We start from the raw sequence: 27,471 nt of genomic DNA, 5'->3' as shown, positions 1-27,471 counted from the left end.
GTCCTTATAAGGGAGGCAGAGAGAGGTTTGGCTCAGAAGAGAAAGGAGGAGATAGGATGACGAAAGCAAGAGGTTGGAGCGATGAAGGGAGGGGTCACAAGCCGAGGAAGGCAGGAGGCCTCCCAAAGCTCGAAAAGGCGAGGAAACAGATTCGCGGCTGGAGCCTCCAGAAAGCAGCAGTCCAGCTGACACCTTGACCTTAACCAGCAAAACTGATTTCAGACTCCTGACCTCCACAACTCTAACAGAATAAATTTCTGTTGTGTTAAGCCTTTAAGTTTGTGGTAATTTGTGACAGAGGCAACAGGAAACTAATATGACAGCTAGAAAATAAGAAAAGTCTAAAATCAATGATGGACGATTCTAGATCAAAAGCTAGAAAGTTAGATCAAGAAGCTAGAGAAAAACAGAGCAAATTAAACTCAAAGTAATAGAAGGAAGGAGAAGATGAAGATGGGAGCAGAAATCAATGAGGAGAAGATAGACCAACCATAGAGAAAATGAACAAAGCCAAAAGCTAGTTCTTTGAAAAGATCAGCAAAATTAATGACCTCCTAGTTAGACTGATCAGAAAGAAAGGAGAAAGGAAACAAAAACTACCGATAACAAGAATGAAAGAAGGTTAACATTACAGATCCTAAAGACAGTAAAAAGACAACAGGAGAACGTAATGAACAACTTTATGCCAACAAATTTGACAACTTAGATGAAATGGACAGATTCTCTGAAAAATGCTACCTATCTAATTGATACAATATGAAAGAGAAAATATTAATAGCCCTAGATTTTTTAGAAGAATTGAATTCTTTATCAAAAACTTTCTCCTAAGAAAACTCCCGGCCCAGAGGGTTTCACTGGTGAATTCCATAAAAAATTCAAAGAAGAAATAACAACAATCCTACATAAACTCTTTCAGAAAACAGAGGAGGAGGGAGCACTTCCCAATTCATTTTACGAGGTCAGCATAACCCTAATTTCAAGACATAAATAAGACATTTTAAAAAATTCAAATATCACAATATCCCTCATCAACGTAGACACAGAAATCTTTAACAAAATATCCGTAAATTGTATCCAGGAATATACATACATACGTATATACATACACACATACATGCATACATACATACAAAGAATCATACACCACAACTTAAGTCGAGTTTATCCCAGGAATGCGAGTTTAGTTTAACTAACTTATTGATTTGAATCAATTTAATTGATCATAGTAACAGAATATAGGAGCAAATATCACATGATCACTTTAATAGTAGAAGAAAAAGTGTTTGACAAAATAAACTCACCATTCCTTATAAAAATTCCCTGCAAAGTGGGAATAGCAGGAAACTTCCTCAATCTGATAAAGGACATCTACAACAATCCTACAGTAAATATCATCATTGAGGATGACATATTGGATATTCCCCCTAAGACTGGAACAAGGCAGGGATGCCCACCCAGTCCCTTCTACTCCACACCATCCTGGAACCCCCAGCCCTTCCACTAAGGCAAGTCAAAGAAACTAATGGCATAAAGTTGGAAAAGAAAAAGAAAAACTGTCGATATTTGCAGATGACATTATTATTTACGTAGAAAATCCTAAAGACTCTACAAAACAACTACTAGAACTAATAAATAGCAATATTAGAGGACGAAAAAGGTTAATATAGAAAAATTAATTGTATTTTTATATACTAGTATCAAACAAATTAGAAAGGGAAATTAAAGAAACAATTTCATTTATAATAGGGCCAAAACCCATGAAATACTTCAGAATAAATTTAAGAAAAGTCATTCAATTGCTCTTCACTGAAAATCACAGAATATCGCTGAAAGAAATTAAGACCTAAATAAATGTAGAGACGTAATATGTTCATGGACTAGGACACTCAACAGTGTTACCGTGTCGATTTTCTCCAAATGGATCTATAGGTTGTATACAATAGATCCTTTTTTTTGTAGAAATTGAAGAAATTGTAGAAATTGAATAGCTGATCCAAAAATTCCTACAGAAATGCAAATAACCTGGAATGGCCAGAGTACTTTTAAAAAGAGGAGCAAAGTTGGATGTCTTACACTGCCTGATTATAAGACTCACTGTTAACCCCAGAAAACTAGATGATGTGGTTTTGGCAAAAGGACAGACATATAGATTAAGCACACAGAACAGAAAATCTAGGGGTAGACCCAAACATACATGGCAACTGATTTTTGGCAGAGGGGCCAGGATGGTTCAGTAGAGAAAAAAAAGTCTCTAACAACTGGTACTGAAAGAACTGGATATTCACAAGAAACAAATGAACACCAGCCTTTATCTGACACTATACGCAAAAATTACCTGGAAATTAATATGAAAAAGCCAAATGCAAAAGCTTAAATTTAAAACTTCTAGAAGAAAACACGCAAGAAAATAATTGTAACTTTGGGGCAAGGCAGTGATTTCTTAGATAAGACTCAAAAGCATGAACCATAAAAGAGAAAAAAGTTGATAAATTGTACTTTATCAAAACTAAAAACTTCCATTTGTTAAAAAACATTATTAAGAAGGCAAAAGACAAGCCCCAGACAGGAGAAAATATTCTCAATACATACATCTGATGAAAGACTTCTATCTAGAATATACTAAAATTCTTACAAATCAAAAATAAAAATACAACTCAAATTTTGTGTGTGTGTGACAAAGATTAGCCCTGAGCTAACATCTGTTGCCAATCTTCCGGTTTTTGCTTAAGAAAGATTGTCGCCGAGCTAACAATCTTCCTCTGTTTTATGTGGGACACCACCACAGCACGGCTTGATGAGCAGTGCTAGGTCAGTGCCCGGGATCCGAACCTGTGAACAGCAGGCCGATGAAGCGAGGCGTGTGAACTTAACCACAATGCCACTGGGCTGGCCCCCACAACTCAATTTTATAAGTGGGCAATAGATTTAAGCAGACACTTCTCAAAAGAAGATACGGCCAGCAAAGATGACTACATTGTTAGCATCAGGGAAATGTAAATTAAAACGTCAGTGAGACACCACTACACGCCCATGGGAAAGGTTAAAATTAAAAAGACTGGGGCCGGCCCCGTGGCCGAGTGGTTAAGTTCCCGTGCTCTGCTGCAGGCGGCCCAATGTTTCATCAGTTCGAATCCTGGATGAGAACATGGCACCGCTCATCAAGCCACACTGAGGCGGCCTCCCACATGCCACAACTAGAAGGACCCACAGCTAAGAATATACAACTATGTACCGGGGGGCTTTGGAGAGAAAAAGGAAAAAATAAAATCTTAAAAAAAATTAGAAAGACTGATAATTCCAAGTATTGTGATGATATGGATCATCCAGAACTCTCATGAACTCCTGAGGAGAAGCTGAAATGTACAACTACTTGGAAAACGATTTGGAAGTTTCTTCAAAAGATGGGTCTTCTCATACCATACTGTGCAAGCCATTTCATTCCCAGCATCTACCCTAGAAAAATGAAAACATATGTCCCTACAAGACTAGCACAGAGCAGTTTTATTCAAAATCGCTTTGTATTAGAAACAACCCAAATGTCTATCAACAGGATAAACCAAATGTGGCATCTCCACACATATCACTCAGCAACTTAAAAAAATGGACTAATGATACACACAACCATGTGAGCGAACCTCAGAAGCGTTATGCTGGGGGAAAAGGACAGTATATACTATATATACATTATTCTACTTACATAAAATTTTAGAAAACACTATAAATATACTATTTACATGTTATACATGCTATATATATGTCACTTTGTATTTTATATATGTTTTTGTTATATTGTATGTCACACATACGCACAGAATATAAATATACTTGTCACCAAAGTGACAAAATGCTAATAAGGGGTTCCTGGGGATGGGAGAGAAAGGGACTGGAAAGAGACAGAGGGAATCTTTTAGGGTGATATACATGTTCTGGGTCTCGATTGTGTTTGCGGTTTCCTCTGTTAAAATTCTTGAATTGCTCACGTGAATTAGATGCAATTTACCGTACATAAAATTTTACCTCAATACTATTGGTAAAAAACAAATTGAGACAGTCCTCTTTCTGTTCCACACATTCCCGTTTGGTTCAGCAGCATCCACAGCCACATCCCCTGCACCCAGGGGATGCAGAGAATGAGACCTGGTCCCTGCAGCAGGAGCAGGAGCCCGTGAAACAGCCCATGAGAGTAAGCTGTGCTGAGGCTGCGCCAGAGGGAGCCCACGGGACTGTGGGGGCCCAGAGGAGGAGTGTCAGAATCACACTGAGGGGCCTGGGAAGTCCAGGGAGGAAGTCACTCTATGTGGAGGGAGTCGTGAAGGACAAGCAGGAGGAGGCAGGGAAAGGCGGGCCAGGTGCGCAGGATGGCAGAGGGGAGGGCACAGTAGAGGAACAGAGGAGGAACATCCTAGGGGGTGTGGGGAAGCTAAGAGCACTTCAGTGATGCTGGAGCACAAGGGGCGAGGGAGGCACGAGGTCAGGATGAACACGGAGAAGCCGTGGCTGGAAGCCTCGATCCCACGTGTGTCCCCCATCTGGAAGCTGAACTCCAGATGGGACAGGACCCTGTCTGATCTTTATGTCCCCAGAACCTCGCAAGTGCTAGGCTCACAGAGAGGGAGGGGTGTCAATGAGTGTGCGATGAATGAGTGATGCAATGAATGAACGAATGAGGGGGCTGACTTTCAGATCCATTTCTCCAGCCCCATTCTGTGGTCTCCTGCCCACATTGGCTTTAATGCTGACCCCTCCTTAGGTCCTTTTGGGGACAATGCTTTCTCCTAGCTCTTTCTGTCTTTTGCTAGACTTCAGCTCTGTAGCCTTAGGGCCAGACACGGCTACAGGAGAGATGCAGATCCCAACCGGACATCATTTAAATATTCATAGGAGCTGAGGCCGTGGTAAGCTGGACAGAAATGAAGAGAATTCAGAAAAGACTCGAGCAATGGATTCGTCAAGTTCAAACTCCAGGTGTAGCAAATTGGAAGCGGGTTCAACTCCAGTTAGGAGACCGACGCGTCCCATGAGCTGCTCTCTCCCAAAGCCACATTTCCCAGCCCTTTGAGCTTTCGGGCCTTGGGAACTGGTGTGGCTTCTGTGGAGGAAGGAATGTTCCTTCCTGCAGCCTCTTTCCTGGCGGCAGGGAGATAAGCCTCTGACGGCTGCCAGCCTCAGTCGCTCCTCATCTCCTTCCACGCAGGCCCAGAAATATCTTACCCGGCTTCTTAAGTGGGACCTGCTCCTCCCAAGCTTGGATAGGGTTCACACGGTTTTCTGGGTCAGAGCACCTTCCTTCCTAATCCTTTGTTTATAGGCATTTGTTCCCCCATACACACCTCTGGAGTCCATCTTGCTGGGCCCACCATACTGAGAGACAGGAAGCCAGGAAGTTCTGGATCTGCCAGAGGCCATCATTGTGGGAACAACTCAGCCCCGTCACTTCCTAGAGTGGGGTGCTTCCATCGGGGGGGGTCTTCTCCCACCCCCTAGCATGCAACTTTGCCCCAAACTCCACCCACGGATCCCATGCCTGGGCCCCTTGAGTGCGTCTCATCTTCTTTGACCTCATTCCCTCTGAGTCCCGTCCCAGCATCCTCTGGCACATGCCTCTCAAGGTACAGCCAGTCTTATTTCCCATTCCCATCGTTGTCACCAGGAAACTCATGAGTTAACTTCTGAAATACTCTATTCTCATCTCCCTTCTCAAATCTGCTCAGAGCTTGGCTGTCCCTCTGTGGTTCTCATTAAACCCTTATCTACAGCCTCTGGAAAGTGTCTTTGGTCATTTCCTCTGTCCCTGCTCCCTTAGTGGGAGGTGGATGGACCCCTTCATCCTCTCTGGGCCCCACCCTTTCCTAGATCCAGCAGCGAGTCAACTCCCCTGTCCTTCCTGATCCCAGCGAAGGACCAGCTGGGGGGCAGACAGCTCAATTTTTGCCTGTTCCAACCTTCCAGTCTGCCTTGCGGACCTCAAACTTTCTTCTCAGGAAACCCATGTTCCTCCAGCTCAATCAACACGTCATCCTTCAACGTTCTAGGATTAGACATTTCCAACGTTCCTATTCTGACAGCAGGTCCAAACTGTCTTTTAAACCAATCTTATTCCTTCCTGATCCTCTAGCACCAGATTCCTAGATGTGGGCCTTTTTAATTTCTTCTTAGCTGCTGGTTTTTAATAATCTCACTGAGATTTTTCTCTGCCTGAAGGATGGTGGGCATGGCACAGCACCTGAATGATTAGGGCCCCATCCTCCTGGTCTGTTCACTGATACAACCCACCAGTCCCTGAGGTCCACCATCCTGTGGCTGAGACCGACACAAGGAACTATCCAGATCCACCTTCACTACCTTCACTATAGGGTGGGTAGGGTGTGTGTGGGTGGGGGGTGGTTGCAGCATCCTCTGGTCTTCAATCTTCACTATGGACTCTGGAATGCCCACCTTGTCCATCGTTCCTCAAATCCTAGCCTGTGGATGTGCATCTTCTCAGCCTCAGACGTGCTCCGATATGTGGGGGTTCTGGATGCAGCTAGTTCCTTGAGTTCTTCCAGGCACCCCTCCTCCCTTCCTCAATTTTCTGTTATGCTCACCAGGCACACAAGAACGCTAGGCACATGGAAAGAGACTAAGGGCCAGGTTACTAATGTTGGAGAAGCATCCAATGAATTCCTCTCTTCCAACTCCAGTGAGAAATTTCTGGTGATCAATCCTGGAATGAAGACCAGGCCTGGAAGCAAGTTGAGGCTTTTCTCTCCTTCCCCTAGGATCTCATGGTGAGCTGGTGGAGCCAGAGGACAACCATTTATCCAACCAGCCAGGGGACAAGGATGGCCAGTGAGGTCCCCTGCACACCCACTGCCGTTGCTGGCAGAGAGCTGAAACAGGACAGGATGAATGGCAGCAGAGAGGAGCTGGGAAGGAGGGAAATCAGGTGGGGTCTGGAAAGAAGGAAGAGCGAGAGACTCCCAGAGTCCTTGCTGGGCAAGGGCAAGGCCTTGATCTGCTTGTCATTCCACGAGATGGGGGAGTGAGGAGGAAGTCTGGGGCCTTTAAGGCTCAGCCGCCTGCCCACTAGTAAAGCACAGCCACCCACCACTTCAGGGGCTGGCCCAGCAGAGGGCAGCTCCCCCTGCCGCAAAGAGACAGTACTTGAGAGGGAGGTGGTCAGAGGGTGGACCCTCCTGCTCCTCCATGCCCCCTGGGGATGAGGAGGGAGCTCCTGCAAAGGCCTAGTTAGGCAGCCTACCCGCCCAGGACCCCCCTGGTACTAAAGTCCCTTACTGACCCTGTCCCCTTGCCATGGATGATGGCTCTAAGGTCCCCTTGAGCCAATCAGGATCTCTCCCCAGGAAATAGGAAAGCCAGAAGGAAAACCCTGGGAGGCAGGAGGCTGTGAGCTGAGGCCTGAGGGGAAGCATGGCTCCTCTTGCTGAGAGCCCTGAGCTTCCCAGGCCTTGTCTGTGTGTGCGTGTGTGTGCGTGTGCGTCACTTTCTTTACAGCTGTGAATATTCTGGATCGTTCCAATAAATACTTCTATTCTTGAGATGGCTAGAAGGTATTTTGTTGACTTTGTTTCTGTTCTTGCACTTGCTTTTATCTTTATCTTGTTGCTATTGTTTGCTTGCACCCAAAGAATCTTAACTGACACAGAAATTGGTACCCAAGAGTTGGTTGCAGTCCACAGACCTTCAGGAGGGTAGGCATATTTGGAACTGGTTTTGACTGAGGGTGGGGGCCAGGACCAGGAAAAAGCCTCTCCCATCAGCATTCCAAGTGGCAGCAGCTGTCAGCCAGTGTGGACAGCACAAGAAATGCTGGGACCTGGAGTAGGACTTGATGCTTCTGACATGCGCCTGGCTGAAACTTTGAAATTTCTTCTCAAGGCAGGAGATAAATTCTAGCTTTTTATGTTTTCAGCTAAAAATTCTCCTATACAAACCGGCATCAGAGATGGATTCTGTAGGTTTCTGATTCACACGGTGAATTCAATCTTCACGAGATCTTTTCGGGGAAAATTAAGACACGGATGGGGAAAGAGTTGCATGCTAATTTCCCATGGTTGCTGCAACTAATGACCATAAACTCAGTCACTTAAAACAGCCCAAACTTATTCCCTTGCGGTTCTCCTGGTGAGAAGTCCTAACATCAAAGTGTCAGAGGGCTGTGTTCCTTCTGGAGGCTCTAGGAATGAATGCACTTCCTCGGCTTTTCCAGTTTCTAGAGCCACCTGCCTTCCTGGCTCCTGGCCTCTCCCTCCATCTTCAAAGCCAGCAGTGTGGCATCTTCCCATCTCTCTCTCTGCTTCTACCCTCACACCTCCTTTCCTTTCCTCTGATCCTCTTGCCTCCCTCTTATAAGAACCCTAGTGATGACATTGGATCCACTCCCATAATCCCAGATAACCTCCCCATCTCAAAGTCCTCATGGAATCGCATCTGGAAGGTCCCTCTTATTATGTAAGTTGTCTAAGTTAATGTATTGTCAGGTACCAGGAATTCGGACATGGGCATCCTTGAAAGGATGCTATCCAGCCTACCAGAAGTTTCATCCAGAAAATTGCAATAGGGACATCTGATGAGACTTGTAGGATCTTAATTACAAACCAAATCTAAGGGCAGCTGGTCACACATTGCCCATGACACCTCTTTGTTTGTTGGCAGCCAACATTTGAAGTCAGCATGGCCCCAAGGTGAAATGCAGAACAGAAAAAGAGTTAGACACCAAAGCAAGAGGAGAACTTCACTGTGAAAGCTCCGAACACCTGGAGAAACTGTGTGGGGTGGAGTCGAAGGTGTTCACCAAGGAGGGCGGAACAGGATTCCGGATTCGTTGCTGTGATCGTCCTCAGTCGACACCATGTACTCCAGCAGTGGGCTGTGATTCTCACTGTGCCCAGGGTTGGTCAAGCTTGACAAAGTGGTCACTTTGTGACCCTAAAAAAACAGAGCATACTTGGCATGGAGAAGAAGAAGGAGGAATCAAAGTGTGCAGGAAACCGGAATGTTAGATTTGATATTCCATGGATTCCTCAGCTACACTGGGTTTCCTGCCGGGTCCCAGGAGATTTCCCTCTCCTTTGACACAAGGAATAAATGGATTGCTAGGAACCCTCTAGGCTGAAAGGTGGGGCTTGGACCCTGACCTATTTAGGTGGCAGAAATCCGAAGAGGTCAACCCTAGGGGAGAGAGTTCACAGTCAGCAGAAAAGAGAGTGTGGGTGTGATGTCAGGCAGCAGGGAGGGTAACGATCGGGGCTCAGGTTGGACACGCAGAGCCTCCCAGCAATACAAGCGATGGACAGTCCTGTTCCTTTGTAAAACCCAAAATATGGTGAGCAAAGAGCAGACACGGGTCAGCATGTTGGACAGTCTCTGCTTGTCACTCAATTCTCAGACCTCAGTTGTGGGAGAAACCCAGAGCCTTTGAAAGAAGGGGTAGCCAGGAGTCTGAGAAAGGGCGTGTCATACCCTGTACATGCAACCTGCGAACACTCCTCCTATCTGTTCTCCATGGAGTGGGAGCATCCCCTCAGGTGACAGTGGGTTACTTAGAGGAAACCAACATGTCCTGGACTGTTGGAAGGTGGCTCCAAAGTTTCACTAGCTACTGGGACGCAGAATAACCCAGAATGATCTGGACCACGGCCTGCTGGTCAGGGTGATGCTCACGGGGGTAAGTAATAAATGAATGTCTGATCTGAGTCCACCTCACAATAGGACCATTGGGACCCAACCCTCACCTGGTCACCATTTTCTAGGTTCCTGAGTGGATACCTGGAACGGGTACTCTTGGAAGCTGCAGACTGTTCAGCCAGACCCACGGACAGGGGCTGTTACACTGAGATAAACAGGTGGAGGCCATTGGGTTTATATCTCTACAAAAATATTCAAATAAAAATGCACACCAAATTCTCGGAGGAATGACAGAGATTGGTGCCATTATCACGGCTCGAGGGAGGCAAGAGTAATCATTCCCATGACACCCTATTCACCTCTCCAGTTGCCAGCCCCAGCCAGAGATGTGTCCTGGACAACAGTGGCTGGGAGCTCATAAACCTACGTGGATGAAACTCCAATGGAAATTGCCATCCCTAAGAGGTCCTTGTTAATGTAGGAAATAAATACAGCCTTTGACTCTTGGTACGTAGCGATCAGTCTTCTTGGTGGCAAGCAAAGACACCAAACCTAGTTTCTTAGTGGGAAAAAACGGAAATTTATTGGAGAAGTATCAGAGTTCCCCCAAATCGGCAGGAGACTGGAGACCAGGCTTGGAAAATAAGCATAACCAAGGCAGCTCCATGGTGTCAAAGGCGGGGAGAAAAGAATCCTCTTTGTCAGGAGGCGTATGGTCAGGATGCTGCCTCTGCCACTCTGAGATATTATCCCAGCTGGGGTAGGGCACAGCCTCTCCGTTCACCATAGCCCTCTTGGACAGTCACTGAGAATTGGTTTTAAGCACCTATGGTCTTTGCTTCACTTGCTCCAGATTCTGGATCCCAGGTGGAATCAGCCAATAAATCAAGCTGGATCTTGGGTATGAGCCTGGATGCTAGAGAAGGAAGAATCTGGTCTTTCTGGCTTCCGCATACAGAGAATGTCAGGACTATACATGGTGGGAAATCCCCCTACTAAGAAGACAGCAGTTCCCTGTGAAACAAGTCCGTCACATCCAGGGGCCTCAGATGTTGACATCTCTGACTGTAGGAGACAGAAACTGAACTCCAATTTGCAAAAACTAAATAGAGGCATCACTGAAAGGTCCAGAAAGGCCAAATTCAAGTGCTTAAAGCGTGTCATCAGTGCCCAGCCTCTCTCACATTTGGCTGTGCTTTCTGCCTGACACAGTGGCTTCAGCCAGAACTGGGCTGCCACGAGACACTTCTTAAGTGTGTTCCTGAAGGACATCAGAGAACATCTCGTAGTGTACGCTGCCTGGAAGGAGAGGTGTCCTCAGACCAGATCTGCATTGTTTCTCAGGTAACAGCTAAGGTTCTGGCTAGAAGGTCAGAATTTTAGAGGGAATAAATCTGGAGGCTTGGTGACAAAGATACTTATGGAAGTGGTCTATGGATGGAGCTCTCGGAATGAGCCCAGAATGGAAAATACTCCTGTCCCATGTGCATGCTCACTAGAAGGTCTCCACTGTCAGAGCCACTGAATAATTGATGAAGAGACCCTTTGTGGCTGCAATTCTTCCCCCTTCCCCCGGCAGCCTAGTGCTTTCAAAACAGGCTCTGTGACAAAATGGCTGATAGAGAGGCTGTGTCTCAGCACATCATACGGGCTGTCCCTCATCCAGGTTGACTTGGAGCTTAAGGAATCTCAGCCCAAAGAAGCAATGGCCATAGATCTGACTAAAATGGTCTGAAGAGGATTCAGCTGAAAGAAAACACCTTGACAGGTTGAATGCTGCCTCATAGGATGTGTGATGCTCTAAATCCATACTCAGTTTTTAGTGCATTTTCTCCCATAGCCGTAATTTATGGATCTAGGAATTAAGAAGGTAAGACGAGGGTGACAGCTCTCATGCTCATACAGAACACCTACCCTCAAAATTTTTTTTTCAATTCCCGTGACTCTGGAATCTTCTTGTCCAGAGGTGTCAGTACCTAAGAAGGGGATCCCTCTCTCAGGGAACACAAAAACGGTTTCATTGCACCGGCCATAGCTGATTCCTCATGCTTCTCAAGGGGTGGATAACGATCAGCTCACTGGGTTGGATGTGGTGCTTGATCTGGATTATCAAGAGAAATTCATATTATTGCTACACAGTAGGGTAGGGGGAATATAAGTGCAACTCGAGGGATCCCTTAGGATTCCTTCTAGTACTACCAAAACAAGTAGCAAAGGTTACTAGAAAATTCCACAACCCAACTGAGGTAGGAGCACCAAGAGGTTCAGCTTCACAAGAATGAATTTGTCCATAGGGAAGAGGAACACTGAGTGAAATGATCATTAAAGGCTCGTATCTGTGGCAGCAATGGTCAATGCAGGTTGTAGCCTCTATTGCACCTCTTTGTTTCCTAAAAATGTTTATATGTGTATGTAAATACACACACATATACACATGCAAAATACTGAGAGAGGAGCTTAATGGAGCAAGAGAAACATTGGCATCATTCCAAGGCCCGCCACTCCATGACACAACTTCAAGATGCAGTAGGTGAAGATTATTTGTGTTTGTCTCCAACCAGGGAAGTGATGAGTGCACTTACTGTTGTAAACGGGATCACTGGATCCATAACAGGGTAAGGAGAGTCATTTTTTTTGTCTGAGAAAAAGAGTGTGTATGTGTGTCTGGTCTCCAAAGGGTTCACTGTATATGGTAGGTGTAAAATCAGGTGGCTTCTTGACCTGAGACTCCCCGCAAGGTTTGTGTCCCTGTAACCCATTCCTCTTCCTCATCCCATAGCCTGACTGATTGGTCCAAGAATATAGTCACCCATCCCAAGCTATTCTGTCTCCTGGAATTGGAGATTTCATTCAGAGACACCAGGATTCCAGGTGTTTGAATCTACACCACCTGATGGCAGGACCCTTGAGGGACAGACCAGAACTTTCTAAAGTCGGACCCTCCCTGGTTCCTGTCTTTCCTGACCTGTGCAGATTTTGCCCCTCTTCCCATTCTCTGAACTGCCCCAGCTCCCTTAGAGTGGATCCACTTATGTTGGCCAGACTCAATTTCTGTTGCTTATAACCACAAAGGAATCTCAACTGTGACAAGTGCTACAGTGGAGTTTCATCAAATGTACATGTAGCAAAATGGAAATCCACTATAAGGGTTCAGGGGGAAAAGGACTGCTGGATTACTGAATGACTCAGTTACTCAGTGCCTGAAACACTCAATGCCCAAGTGACATCTATGCAAGAAAGAGAAATATCCAAGAACTGATGAAGAATTGACAAAGAAGTGAAACACATTGTTCAGGTAACCAAGCAAGTGGGTGGCTGTGACTTTGATGACTTCTTCAGGAAAAAATGGAAATATCCATTGATGGCCTCAGGAATATTTGGCTGTTAGAGAGTTAGAGGGACTGAGGAAAGTCTTCTGCAAGGTGATATGTACAGAAGGACACCCAAGGCACTGGATGCACGTTGTGAGTGATTCAGGAGACTTTCCGGGATAATTTTGCATGTCCCGTGTCTCTTGCTTCCTGGCCTGGGCTCCAGTCAAGGGAACCTGTTTGACACTTACAAGCTCCATACATGGAGATACAGAGAATCAGCGCCCGCTGGAGCAAGCCCCCGGGAGACGGGAACAATGGGCAAATGCTTCCCTCCTTCCTCCCTGGAGAGGATGATTCTGAGGCCATTCCAGGAAGGCTCCTCAGAAGGTCCTGGCAGACTCAACTGCCCACATGGGTGGCCTTGTCAGGAACATGTCTTTGTATTGACTTTTCTCTCCTTCTCTGCCCTCCTTCCCCCATCCCTCAGTCCTGCTCCTGGGGATCACTTCCCATATAAACCCTCTGGGAGAGAGCCTTTCCTCCGGCTCTGCCTTCAGGGGACCCAAGTCTACTTTAGGCTGCATGGAACCTTTAGGTTTTTGTGCAAAGAGTAATGGGGAGCCATTGAAGGGTTGGAAGCCGGTGCTGGATAAGATCTATATTCTTCAGGGTCATTCTGGCCCACTTCATTGATCTCTCAGTGTACCCTGTCCCCAAAGAACACGAGCGACTTGCCGAATGTTTCACCTGCTCTGTTCTCATCACCAACACAGTGTGGAAAATGAGCATGGGGGGCGGGGGGCAGGGGCAAAGCCAGAAGAATAAATACAAGAAGACCATTCTGAAGCTCTTGCAAGAGTCCAGTTGAAAGGTGAGGGTAGCTGGGGTGAGGTTGTTTGCTGTCTGGCTGTTTCTCTCTGTCCGTCTGTTTATGGCTGACCCTCTCTCACACCTGCACACAGGTCCTTCTGACCGTAATCAGCCTCACGTGCCACATGACAATCGTGGGTCCCAGCCACTGGATCAGGAACACCCCTGTGCTCAGCACAAGCCAGATGTGCAGAAACTTTGCCCAGGTGTTTCTGTGGGGCAGACGGGGCAGAGGTCTGAGGGAAAGGACCCGATGGGAGAGTGGGAGCCCAGTGAGGGAGCAGGAGCAGCAATGGAGGACTTGCTTGCTGAGATCCTGGAAGACAGGCTCACGGGGAAGGGAGTCAAGCATCCAGAGCCCAGGTGAGCCCGTCAATCAACACAACGAAGACGCAGTGTATCAGTCCATAGTTATTGAACCCGTCTGTAGACCACGAGACAGGGAGAGCCAGACAGAACCAAAATACCATCTTGTCCAGCACCAGCACCCCACCGACTGACGAGGAGACTGAGGCTCAGGGAAGCCGTGGCTCTCGACTCCAAGCTGGTTGATCTCCTCAATGCACCACAAGGTTCCTTGACCTGATGCTGGCATCTGGTTTCACTTTCCTTGTCTTTCCCTTTCTTTTTCAAATCAACCACTGTTCCAACACAGCATCTGCAATTTCACTGGAACGTCATTGATCTCTCAGTGCACCCTCGCCCCAAAGAGCACCAGTGATTTGCTAAATGTTCCACCTACTCTGCTCTCATCACTACCACAATCACCGTGACCGTCATCATCAAAAAGTCAGTGCCTAACTGTAACCGAAAGTTCAGTCTCTGAACCTGAGACAATCCAAATAACGAGAACAGAGTCTTGAGTGGAAGAGGAAAGCCTTTACTATGCCAAGCACAGGGAGTAAAGCAAGGGCTCACATCTCAAAATTGCTAGCTCCCCAATAAGGAACAAGTAGGGATTTTTATTTGGGGTTTTGGGAAGGGGAGGAGGCGCATGTAGCTGTGCGGGCCAGCGTTTTCTCATCAGCCTGCCTTTGGCCTTGAGAGGCTGCTTGTAGTGAGGTGGGGCGCAGGAGGGAGGGCGGGGGAGGGGAGATGGGGGTCAGGGGGAGATGGGATGGTGGGTTAGGAGGATGGCAGGTGGGCATCCTTCTCCTTCTTGTCTTCCAGATTGAGGTGGGTTCAAGTGAGCGTCGGGAGTCGAGGAGCTGAGGTCTGGGAAGCCTCCACTCTTTGATATTCTTGAGACAGCAGTTTTCTTGGCAAACTTCAAGGACACATGATTAGCTAAACTTTCCTGTGCCTCCAACTCCAGGCCACCTGGGCTTTAGCAACTTGTAACTCCTGTTTGGTCGTAGAGCTCAAGGAGGCAAAGGTTAAGGGAACAGGTGTTTGCATGTGAGATGAGCTACAGAAGCAGGAACGGGGGTGGTGGGTTTTGGTTTCAACCCCATATATGCTGGGTTCAGTGTAGGGGAACTGCTATCAGGGCTGGTGTCAAGAGCCTGTACCATAACTAAGATGAACTCGCTGGAAGACAAAGGTGGGTTGGTCACGCAAAGGCGGGGCTGAAGACCACCACGGGGAAAGACTGCATTCTTGGCGGGAGGTCAAAGCACGGGGAGGGTCGATAGGGGAGCCGGGCTGCTTCTCCAAATTCCAACAATTCTAACGCTCTAGCTTGCTCTTGATTCCAGCTCTGGTATTCTTAGCCTTCTCATTGCTTCTTCCCCCACAGCTCTCTCTCTATCCATGCCCCCAGTGTCTTCTTTAGTGCAAAATCGAAGGTTTCTCCCCATTCCCCTCACTCCCAATCCCCTCCCCCCCTTATTCCAGGCTCCACTTTCTTTCTTTCTCTCTGACCCACCTGCCATCTGCATTAACCCCTCCCTGCTGTGCTCAGCTACAGAAATGCCAAACTCCTCAACGCCCAGTCCCAGAAACTTTCTCTAGCCCCCTTTTTCCCTCTAACAAGTACCTCCAAGCCTTTGTCCAGCACATGCCCCTGCTCCCTGCACTGCCCTGGGGTCATGGAATGAGGCCCTGTTGCAGCATGTCATGGATCTGGGTGAGCTCCTCCAACTTCCCCTCCAGCTCTCGAGCCTGCTGCCTCAGCTCTTCAGCTGTGTTTGCCTTTGCCCCTTTATGCAAATGCACTGAATCTTGGACAAGGCTGATCACATCCATCAGAAGGGAGACACTCACGGTGGCCACACTTGTGGCCCGGGCTTCTTTGGTCATTGCCAGAACAGTACCTCCAAAAGCTTTCTTCACCTGCTTGTCCCTTCGGCCTGAGATCTCCCCAACAGTCATGAGGCGGTTGGCGTGGTCTACCAAGTGAGGTTTGGTTTTGACTACCTTGATAGCACGGATGTTCTTCCCAATATTTTCCACGACTTCGATGAAATTCTTTGATATGGAAACAATGTCGGGAGCGCCGTGAAGTAGAGTTTCCTTAACTATCTCCCCTTTATTGCTGTCAAATAACGCCAGGCGACTGGCTTCAGCTTCTGCTGACGAGTTGGTTGAATATTCCACGATGCTGGTGGACACACTGGTCACAGCAGCTGCTGCCCCCAGCCCCATCCCAGTTGCCGAGAGTGCCAGACTGACCCCTGCTGTCACGGGTGCCAGAGCCAGGCCAAGGATGGTGAGGATGCCAGCCACAGCGCCAGTGGAGTTGGCCACCACGTTGGAGATGGTGCAGTCCCTGTGTACCTTGTCAACCTTGTCTGCAAGTGCGTGGAGCTTTCCGATGCGCTCCTCAAGCTCCTGTTTCACCCGAGGAAACTCGTTCAGAAACTTCTCCCTGTCCAGTTGGTCTGTGTTCAGCTTGTTCAGACCTTCATGCAGCGCATCTGCCTCCTCCCTGTAACAATGAAGGTCAAGTGATTAAGCAGGCAGTCTGCTTATGTGAAAAATGGGCTTGATAAGATCTCTCCTGCAAAAATCACAGAGCCTTTACTATCCATCATATGGAAAGGAATTTGACAAATGTAGGTAATTTTTCTTTCAATGTTAAACACATGTTTTGTAAACTGTAGATCCTCCATATACTTGTTAATCAGAGAATTAGTAAGTAAAAATCATCTTCAGATGCTCTTAGGTAGTAAGTATTTGCTAGAGATGATTCTCACTCAAGAACACGTCAACACTATCACTACCAAAGTGTTTGTAGAGTGGGAACTCCATACATGAACAAAGAGTAGGATTGGAGCAGAAGAACCTTCGTTCAGAGACTCTTGGTGCATGGTGAAGAATTAACCTCACCCACAGAGAAGTCTGCCCTTTGCCTTGCCTACTGAGAAGTGACCTCTGGCCCCTGGAATGTTCTGACTGATAGGACTGTCTTCATTTGCCTGGGTCTTTGGCCGCTGGACACTCTGACAAGGTGATGCATGATGGGGGCTTTGGGTTATGTGGTTCTGACCTCTGGAGGAAGTGGAGATTAAAGATGTTAATCTGACCTCCAGGAGAGGCTGGAGACCACAGGTCAGCCATGTGGGCAGCATGCGATTGAGTCTCAATAAAAACTCTGTACACTGAAGATCAGGTCAACAAAGACTCTTTTCATGACCGAACTTTACTCAGGTTCCTCTGAGCTGTTTTCTCAGCTAGGCCTTTAACGTGGCCTCGATGTCCTGTTCTTGGCAGGCTGTATCATCCAGGCTTAGAAAGAATCCTACTAAGTCAGTTTAGACAGAATCTCCCCACTCTTGATATCTGATCACCCTTGAGAGCTGATCATGTTCCTCACCCCCTACCTTTGATGTGTAAGTTCTTGATCTGCCTTTTGCAAGAATCCCCCTGCCCTTGAAGTCTCCTCTTAGTAATTTTCCATCCATCAACTCACTCATTCTGTGTATTGGCTATAAATCCCCAGCTGTCTCTGGTGAACTCGGAGTTGAGCCCTGTCTCTCTCTCCTTTATTGCGTTAGTCTTGACATGTATAGCAATAGCCCTGAGGAAAGTCTTCCTTACCATTTTAACAAGTCTCAGGATAATGTTTTTTCTTTAACAGAATGAGCTTCCCTGGTTGGCGCACTGTCACACATTGAGTACAGGAGAGTCACGTGTCCTGAGGACAACGGAAGCTTCACGTTTGGGATCCTCCCAGACTCTCCCTTATGTGACTCTTCCTTTGGCTGATTGTACCTGAGTCCCTTTCTCTGTGACAAAGTGTAAAGTGAGTAGAACAGCTTTCAGTGAGCTCTGTGAATCCTTCTAGGGAATTATTGAATCTGAGGGTGGTTTTGGGAACCCCCAAATTTGCAGTTGGTGTCAGAATGTGGGAGGTCGTGGAGACTGTGCCTTCAGACTTTGCAGTTTGGCTAACTCTGCATACTTAGAATTTAAAAAAAAAAGCAAACTCAGAGCTAAAAGGGACCTACTCATCAGCTTCCTGGCATCTGCTCTCCTCCAAGCCTGATGCCCTTTGACCTCTCCAGCTAAAGGTCACTGGGTCCAGCCACTGCCCCAGCTGAGTGGGAAGCAGGACATCTGCTGGTAACCCTGCTTCCCCTCAGACTCTCCAGCCCACTTGCCTGACTCCTGACCCACCATCCAGCACCCTCGACCTCTCAGGTGTCATCAATTTAGCTCACACCTAGGCTGGTGACAGCTTCACATGCATGCGCACCAAGGCCATGTGCCACTTTACAGAACCTCTAACAGACTCAGGAGATTTTAAGAACCATCTGGATGACTCTCTAAGACTGAAGAGACCTGCACTGGGACAGGCTAGTGGAGGAAATACTTTCCTCTTTGGCGGGGACTTGTGAGCCTCCTCAGTGTCCCCCAGTCACACAAAATTGCCAGCCACCCATTGTGATGTTGGGAGTTGTCACTAAGCCACACTGTCTTCCTACTAGTCAGGGGCTGCTCTGCGGTCCCAAAGGGAGTCCTAAATGGCAGTGGAGAACCTCCCAGCTCCCAGGTAGGCCATGGAGGAAACAATCCCCCAGGGCCTTCTGTGCCCAGCAGCGAGGGGATCACATCAGGGAGGGAAGAAATGTCCCCTCTCCCACTCACGGGACCTCTGCTACGTCCACAGCCTCCTCAAGTTTGTGCCCTAAGAGCCTCAGTCACCTCACTCTAGTCCCGCCTCGATGCCTAAGCCTTCCTGCTAGTCCTCCAACCTGGACCTACCCGGTTCCATGCTGAGCCCAGCTCTGACCCTGGTCCAGGCCACCCTGGGCCTTTGGAAAGGACGACTGCACTGGGTCCCCACCTTTGACCCTGCAGTTCACTCTAAGGCCTTCAACACAATCCCATCAGATTGAACTGCTAGTCCCACTGAACAGATGACAAATCAGAGACTCCAAGACACGAGCCCAAAGCCCCAGGGCTGGGCAGAGAGAGTCAGGATCCAGCCCAGCTCAGGCCAGCTGCACTTCAGCCTCCCCGCCTATGAGCCAGCAGGATGGTGATATGTTTGCCCAGTTCCTTAGACAGAGAGAGAAAGGTCTCTAGCCAGAATCCCCACGGGCACAAAATCGTTATGTCAGGATTTTTCAGGCTTGTCCCTAAGGAAGTCATGCTTGGCTCTCATCTCCAGGAAGCAGACTCTTGGTACTGTACCCTGCCCTACCCCAGTCACTTCCAAGCAATCTTTTTTTTCTTCTTTTGGTGGGGGAGATTGTCCCCAAGCCAACATCCATGCCAGTCTTCCTCCATTTTGTATGTGGGACGGCACCACAGCATGGCTTGATGAGCGGTATGTAGCTTTGCACCCAGGCCGCGAACTTGCGAACCTTGGGCTGCCCAAGCAGAGCACGGAACCCAACCACTGGGTCACTGGGCCAACCCCCAGCAATCTTTTTAGAAGTTAACATTAATTGAGCACCTACTGTGTGTCAGCCATTATGCTAAGCATTTCACATGTGTTATCTTATTTTCCTCACAATAAAATTGAACAGACGAGGAAACTAAGGCAGAGAGTGGTTAAGTAATTTGCCCAAGGTCACATGACCTGACCCCTGCAGATTTCATCTGTTCTCAACCTGAGGCCAATCACTGCCAGCAAATGACAGGGAGGAACTATCGCTCATGGATTGTTGAGAAGGGAGATACTCAACCCCAAGCACAGGAGACTGCCTGGAGGAGGTGTGCCGGCCAGAAGGAAACTAGCCCTGGGGGTAATCAGGGTGACATTCATGCAGCTCCCCCTGGAGGTCACCTGGACAAATTGGCTTCATCCACAAGTTGCTCCCAGGCATTCTCATCAGTCAGCAGGTCCTGCAGTTCCTCTCTGCTCACTGTGTTCCGGAAATACTCAATGACATCCTCAAGAAAATTTTCACCCTCTACGTGGAAAGAAAAAAGAATAAGATTAGAAGAAATTGTAGTAGGGTAATAAATGGTATTGCATATAAAGTGGTAAAACATTAATCTTCCCGAGCAGCTGTCACCCTGGGGTACTTTTGATGGAGTTACCTGGTGCTATGGACTGAACCGTGTCCTCTCAAAATTCCTATGTTGAAACCCTGATCCCCTCCATGTGACTGTATTTGAAGACAGGGCCTTGAAGGAGATAACTGAGGTAAAATGAGGTCCTAAGTGTGGGACTTTAACCTGATAAGCCTGGTGCCTTATAAGAAGAGGAAGAGACAGCAGAGAGCTCTCTCTCCCTCTCTCTCAGCCCACATAGGAAAAGTCAGGTGAGCACAGAGCAAGATGGTGGCCGTCTACAAGCCAGGAAGACAGTCCTCATCAGAAACCAACCTGCCAGCACCTTCATCTTGGACTCCAGCCTCCAGAACGAATTCTCTAATTCCTGGGATCTAGATGTGCGTAGGAATTCAGAATTTTTAATGCTTTAGAAAGAGAATTCAGGGCACATATGGTATATTATTTACCCTGAAAACAAATGAAATTGTGTTTCAACAGTGAAACAAATGAATATTCACATTAAATGAGATCAACAATGTCATGACTATAAACAGTCTCAGGGCAGGACCCGGCAAGATCACTGCCCAAATGAGTTCCCAAAAATGTGTGGTTTGCAGGATTATGGAGATGACGGAATTGCAGATAAGAGACAGGGACTAGTGTGTATATGTGCACTGGGACGCAGTACAAAATGTGCTTCCTGCTATACACCCAGAGGCATTATTCTGATTTCACAGGAGAAGAAAGCAAGGCTCAGATAGGGGAAGTGACAGCCCAAAGCCAGCAAGCAGCTGAATTCAAGGTCAAGGTCAGACGTTTCTTTGACGTTACTTTGAAGCCTCCTTATGTTTTAAAAATTCCTGGGATTTCTGCATTCAACCTTAGAGTACATCTATGGTTTTCTTTCTTTTTTTAATATGAAAGTTATGTTCCAGCCTACAGACCACTGAGTGAAACTCCCGCGCACAGAGGCTTCCTCCTGCTGATCACGCCGCTCCCAGATGGGCAGTGGAGGGGGCTCTTCGAGTGGGTGGGGGCTGGACCCTGCTGGATCCTTGGGATCAATCTGCCTCACCTCCTCCCCCAGGCTGGTCTCAGGGGTCACAGCTCCCCAAGGGCCCCTCGGAGCCCAGGCTAGGCCATTTGTGAACCAAGAGAGGTTGCTGGGGGAGGGGGAGGTTTCCACCTGGACCTAAAGGTTCCAGGTAGAGGGGACAGCAACAATGTTTTGGGAGGACCTCCTGTGTGGCAGGCACTGGCCCAGGCCACGTCCACACATTATATTTCATCCTCGTAACAACAGAAGGAAGTAGTCTCATTTCACAGGTGAGTTTAGGAAAGGTGCTCCAGGTCCCACAGCTGGGAGGTGGCAAAGGCCAGACTGGGGTCCAGTTCAGTGGCATGTTGCCCCTCACAAAGCAGTCGAGCCGACAGCAGGGCAAGAGCTGGAGGGAACACCCCTGTTGGTAATCGCCCAGGGCCACCCAGAGCAGGGTGGGAGGCTGGACAGGGTGGGAAGGCAGAAGAAGCCTGCCAGTGTTGCTGGTCACCTCCTCTCCCCTCCCCACCTCGGGACACCAACTCTCCTCTAACCTCTGCTGTCCCCCGCCTCCCCGTGGGCTGTCCTGACCTCACTGTGAGTCACTTGATGGGCAGCATGGGAGGGAGGAAGTGGGCCCCTGGGCCACAGCACCCTGAGGAGAGGACCTGGAAGGAGGTGTCCCTAGAGACCTCCAGTGGGGCCTCCCCTTGGATGGGCTGGAGGACACTGATCAACCCCCTTCTTGATTCCTCTGTAGGTTAACTCAGCCTGGAAGCGCCACCCTCAATTCTAGGTCACGAGTAGGAACCAGCAGAGAAGAGGAAGCGAGTACCTGGGGAGACCCCACGGGCTTCTGAGGTCATGGTGTCACCGCAGGATCTCAGAGTTCTCCCTGACAGCTTGCTAGTCTGCGTCCAGGATGGAAGGAGGTGTGGCTTCACCCTTGGGGAAGAGAAAACAAATTGTGGGGTCAAATGTGAGCCAGCTGTGGCAACAGGGAGCAGCGAGGGGCCAGGTCTCCAGCGGTGCCCTCTGGGATGGCCGCAAATGCCAGAATGCACTTAACCCAAAGTGTGTCTCTGTCTCCTGGGCTCTGCTCGCTGCTGTTGAAGGAAAAGTACTCACCTCACTTCAGCTTATTCCTGAGACAAGTCAGAGTCCTATCGTCCTTGGGGGCACAAAGAGAAGACAAACAGAGAAGGAGACGGCCGTCTGAGAAGTTATAGAAGCAGTAAAACCAAACAGAGAAGAAAACATGGGGAGGGAAGTTCTGGAAATTACCTGAGCTTGGGAACATTTGCGTTTCCTAATTGATAATGGCTAGTATTGATTGAGTGCCTGTGACGTGCGGGGCTCCTACGTGCTCCCTCAGTGGACACTCACCCCCACTCCATGCGGTGGGTGCTATTGCGGCTCCCGTTTTAAAGTGGAGGAAACCATCACAAGGTTTAGGTTTCGCCTAAACTCAGGTTAGCCCAAGTTTTCACAACAGCGCTAGAGCCAGGGCTTTCTGATTCAAATCCCACGTTCGTGAGGACTATTCTCTCCTCCATTTAACAAGAAAATCCTTGCTCGTGTGTTTATGTTTATTTGTAAATACCCTTCTCACTCCACAGTGATGTCTTGCACCCTGTGCCCCAGTCTCTGCCTCGATAAATTTCCCAAAGCCTGTACCCTCCTTGCTTCTGCGAGATCCTCCATCCCATAAGGGCCTGGGGTCCTGCGGGGCGCTGGCCCCTCCCTGCAGCCCTGCTGTGCACCGCGGAGCCCTCCTGATGGCGCCCAGACCTGTCTACTGTCCTCATTAACCCCTGGACCTTAGCTTGTTTCTAATTCTTCATGTAAATAATAGTGCAAAGAACAACCTCCTCGCATGAAACTTTGCCTGCATTTGAGACTGTTTCCTTAAGATATTTCTACAAGTAGAATGACAGGGTCAGAGGGCATCAAGACACAAACATTTTTTCATCCCTGGAACCCCACTGTTATGCAAAAAAATTATACCAGTTTACAATCACATTCATATGTACGAGGGTCTCCATCCTTCAGTCTTAAGAGCTCTCAGTTGTCTTTTAAAAACACAGATTTTTATGGGGCTGGCCCCGTGGCCGAGTGGCTAACTTCGCGCGCTCCGCTGCAGGCGGCCCAGTGTTTCGTTAGTTCGAATCCTGGACGAGGACATGGCACTGCTCATCAAACCACACTGAGGCAGCGTCCCACATGCCACAACTAGAAGGACCCACAACGAAGAATATACAACTATGTACCGGGGGCTTTGGGGAGAAAAAGGAATAATAAAATCTTTAAAAAAAACCAGATTTTTATAAAGAGAGTATGTCTTTCAATTCTGTTTGTGATTATCTTGCTTTGGCAGATGAGGAAAGAAAGGTAGTGTTGATTTCGTTTAGGCCCTATTTTAAGAGGCAAAAGCACATCTGTCAACTACCCACCCTGAGCCTGACTGAAACGATAGTAAAGGTCCTGACAGGTATAACCATAGCTAATGACAAGAGCGGCTGACATTTGTGGTCTTTTCTCTGTACCAGGAATTGCTCAAAAATTTAGCAAATAATAACTCATATTTTTCTAATAACCATTGAAGTGTGTGCCATTTCTATCCCCATTTACAGATAAGGAAAAGGAAGCACAGATGTTACGTGATTTGCCCAAGGTCAGAAAATCCTGTAAGTGGTAGCCTGGGGTCAAGGTTCAAACGCTCCCGCTGGACTCGAGAACCCACACACCGCCTCTCCTTGCTCTGCTGCCATAAGAATCAGGAATGGGGTCAACAGGAGACCAGAGACTTCAGCAGATGTTTGAAGACTGACTGGATGGGGAAGTGATGCTGAGTAAAGAGGAGTAGAGGGAGCTGCTGTCGGAGAAGCAGAGAGAGGGCACGTAGGCAAGAAGAATGGCCTGCTAGCCAGAGCCCCAGAGAGGCTGGAGAGAAGACTGGAGGGCGGCCGAGGGGGAAAGCGGGGGCGAGTCCACCAGCCCCACATCCCATCCAACATTCACAGCAGCCTTAGGTCTACGCCAGAGGGGAAAATGAGGACAGTAAGACTGCAGAAAAAGCATCTCTGTATTTCAGCATTTAGGGGCCTCATCCAGTCACTCCACAGGGAAGCCTGCCATCACCCTCCCTCCCTCTTCAAGACGAATGGGCATCTAGGATCGGATACACGAGAAAGACAATGATGTGGGGAAGGGTCACTAAGATAATCAAGAAATGACAGCAGAAGAAAAGGATAACTTTGAAAATGGGAAAAAAGTTTTTAAAACTTGCACCCTTGTCCCTAGGAAGATTAGAAAGGTATTTTATTCACAAATTAAGAACAAGATGCACTGAGAGGGGAAAACAATAATAGAACAAAAAAAGAGATCTTGGGAATTAAAAGGTGGTTGACAAAATAAAGAATCCTAAAGAAAGGTTGGGAAAGAAAGTCAAGGAAGGCTTCCAGAAAATAAAAGAAGGAGAGAAGAAATGGAGCTAAATGGGAAATAGAAAAGTTACCATCCACAATCATTTCTTAGAAAGTTACTTGAGAATGAGTTGCAGCAAAAAACAAACAAAAAAAATTGTGTGTGTGTGTGTTTATGGGGTGGGGTGAAGGATCACTGAGAGAGGGAGATTCCAGGAATCAGGAAAATCGACCCAGAGAGAATGGAACCCAAGGAGTACAGCAAGCATGCAGCAGGCCCGGAGAGCAGCCAGTCCAAATGCAATAAGAAGCGAAGAGATCTGTGAGACAAGGAGACTTGATGTAACACCTCACACGATGTACAGTTTCAGAGAAATTGATGAAATGTTGAAGGCAAACAGTGAAAGGGGTGAAAACAAAGGCAATTCGAAACGTCAGGAAAAACTAAAGCTGTGCAATAAGCACGTGCAACTGTATTGTAGGGGGGAACTCGGCAGTTACAATGTTTAAAATATCACAAAAATAGAAACACCCTTGTTTGATTTATAACTTCTAGAACTAACAGAGCATTTAAATATGAGAACTACATACACTTGTTGCCAGTCAATCTATGAATTAAAGCACAATGGTAGACGTTGGGAGGTGAGGCTCTGAGCGAGGAGAAGGAGGATTACCAGCCTCAAGTTACAACGTGGGGAGCCAGGAAATGCCGGCTGCAGATGGGGCCATAAAAATAAAGCTGTGAGTAAGTTACTTACAACTACAAAGGTTTCTAATAGAGGTTATAAATGTAGTGATAAAATGATAGCAGGAGGAGGTGGAGAGGGGTTATAAGAGAAATTATAAAAATAAGTGAAATCCTTATGTATCCTGGTAGATAGTGAATAGACAATATTAATTTTAAAAATCAAGAAAAAGAAAAATGCAACAGCTAATATTTATTAGCTACTGTGTTTGATGACCATTTGCTTTCTACCAGGCAGAGTTCTAAGCGCTTGGTAGGCATTAACTCCTTTTTAGTTCTCGCAACAACTCTGAAAGAAAGGGAGCAGAATTTCAGAGAGGTCAGTAATTTACCCAAAGCACCCAGCTAGTGCCAGAGCCGGAATTCAAATCTAGGCTTCCTGCCTCCAGAGCACACACTCGCACACTATTCCATCTCCTAATGTAAGAATATTATTTAAAGATGCTGATTAACAACCTAAAGAAGAAGCTCAAAGTTAAAAACCATGGCTTTTAATTGGGAAGGGGGTGAGCAGAGTCTTCTGCACTAATTGATTTGTTTTAACCAAATGCACTTAAGACTTTGATTATTTTGTAATTTTAAGAGGGCAGAAGTCACTTTACAGTAGTTAGTAACTGCTAAGCACAGTAATGGGTTGGTTTCTGGAGTGACCACCTTAAAGATGATGGAAGCAGTTGGATTAAGTGCCAGAAAGAAATAAGAACTGTGTGACAACTGTCAGTGTGGGAGAAATCTGACTGGTCGATGACACTAATTCTCTAAGGAAAGCAGGGATGGTGACATATTAAACTAGAATAATCAGAGTGAACTCTAACCTTCAACAAATGCTTTTTCTAGCAGCACTGTGCCCACCCACACAGGCGCCCATGGGCTTTTCTGCACTCAGGGAAGCAAGACTCCTTGGAGGGGAGCTGGATTCCATGGGTCTGCAACATCTGCTACTCCAGAGGCAAGGATGCTTTCAAAGATGTTCAGAGTAGTGCTCAAAGGGGGACCCACTGGTAAGTCCTATCAAATTACACAGAACCATACTAATAATTGATAACAATTATATGATCATGTTTAATTGGGCTGAATTGAGTCTATGAAAGGCCATGAGTTCATAATAATATTCAGATGAGAAGAGTTGAGACAAAATGTATAAGAAAAGGTAGAGATAAAGGTTTACAAAAGGAAGTTGTAATGCAAAGAGGAGTTAGTATAATGGGGAAAGTTTAATTGTTGATTGATTTTAATAAGAAGGGGAGTCTTAATATATATGGGCATTTTTTTTCTCTTTATTTATGTGACTCTTTACAAGGATTGAGAAAGAAAAAAAGAACAGCCCCTGACATTTGGTGGCTGACCTGGCATTCACAGCTAGGCGATGCTATTCTCCTATCGGACATAAATAATCTCACAGAAAAGCAGCCTCAGACAGGGCTACTCAGACACCAGGACAAAATGAGACAGAGCAAGGCCACTTCCGAATTCTGTCTTAGCAGAGATAAAACCAAGATCTCTGTGCCACCCAACAGACACCAGACACTCCCGCCCTCGGCTAAAAAGAATGACTATTTCTTCTTTATGTATTATGGCTTTTTTCTCGTCCTGGTCTCCCCTCTCTAGAGACAAGAGTACTGAGACGCCCATTGACAGGATTGCCCCGCTTTCTGCAGCCCCCAATCTAGAGCGGGCCCTGTTTCCTCTGAGCCTCCCCGACCCTCCCAACCAAAGGCCAAATCCTAGAGTTGGCTCTTTCTAACACCCTCCCCCTGAGAGGCCCATGGTTCTTCCTCCCTGAGTCATAAACACAACTTGTTCACTGCAGGAGTGACCCTGGTGGCCTCAGGCTGGAGGGCACTGACAGTACGGATGTGCATGTATGTTGCTTCTATTGGGTAAGGAGGAAAGAATAAACAGAGGCAGCCATCAGGCAACCAAGGCAGGCCCCGCAAGAGTGGGGACGGCCCCCAAGTGGGTTCCTTTCTCTTTCCAAGCCACTGTAGCTCAGTTATTTCCTGGCACTCATCCATTTCTGGCTGCTGATCTTTGCTCTCAGAGTTGATCTTAACAACACAG

At 47.3% G+C, this 27,471-nt stretch overlaps 1 protein-coding gene across 1 annotated transcript; it reads right to left on the bottom strand.

Annotated features, from left to right (window-relative positions):
* Nucleotides 1-14,689: 14,689 nt before the first annotated feature.
* Nucleotides 14,690-22,546, bottom strand: LOC124232801 (apolipoprotein L2-like). Its single transcript, XM_046649712.1, has 3 exons — nucleotides 22,076-22,546; nucleotides 19,990-20,116; nucleotides 14,690-16,680 (listed from the first exon to the last, which is right to left on the bottom strand). The coding sequence occupies exons 1-3, from the start codon at nucleotides 22,104-22,106 to the stop codon at nucleotides 15,840-15,842; spliced, it is 999 nt and encodes a 332-aa protein (XP_046505668.1). The 5' UTR covers nucleotides 22,107-22,546; the 3' UTR covers nucleotides 14,690-15,839.
* Between the last annotated feature and the right edge of the window lie 4,925 nt (nucleotides 22,547-27,471).

The sequence above is a fragment of the Equus quagga genome, unplaced genomic scaffold (assembly GCF_021613505.1).
Source record: "Equus quagga isolate Etosha38 unplaced genomic scaffold, UCLA_HA_Equagga_1.0 117133_RagTag, whole genome shotgun sequence".
NCBI classification, from domain to species: domain Eukaryota; kingdom Metazoa; phylum Chordata; class Mammalia; order Perissodactyla; family Equidae; genus Equus; species Equus quagga.
This window is presented reverse-complemented; position numbering and strand designations above follow the sequence as displayed.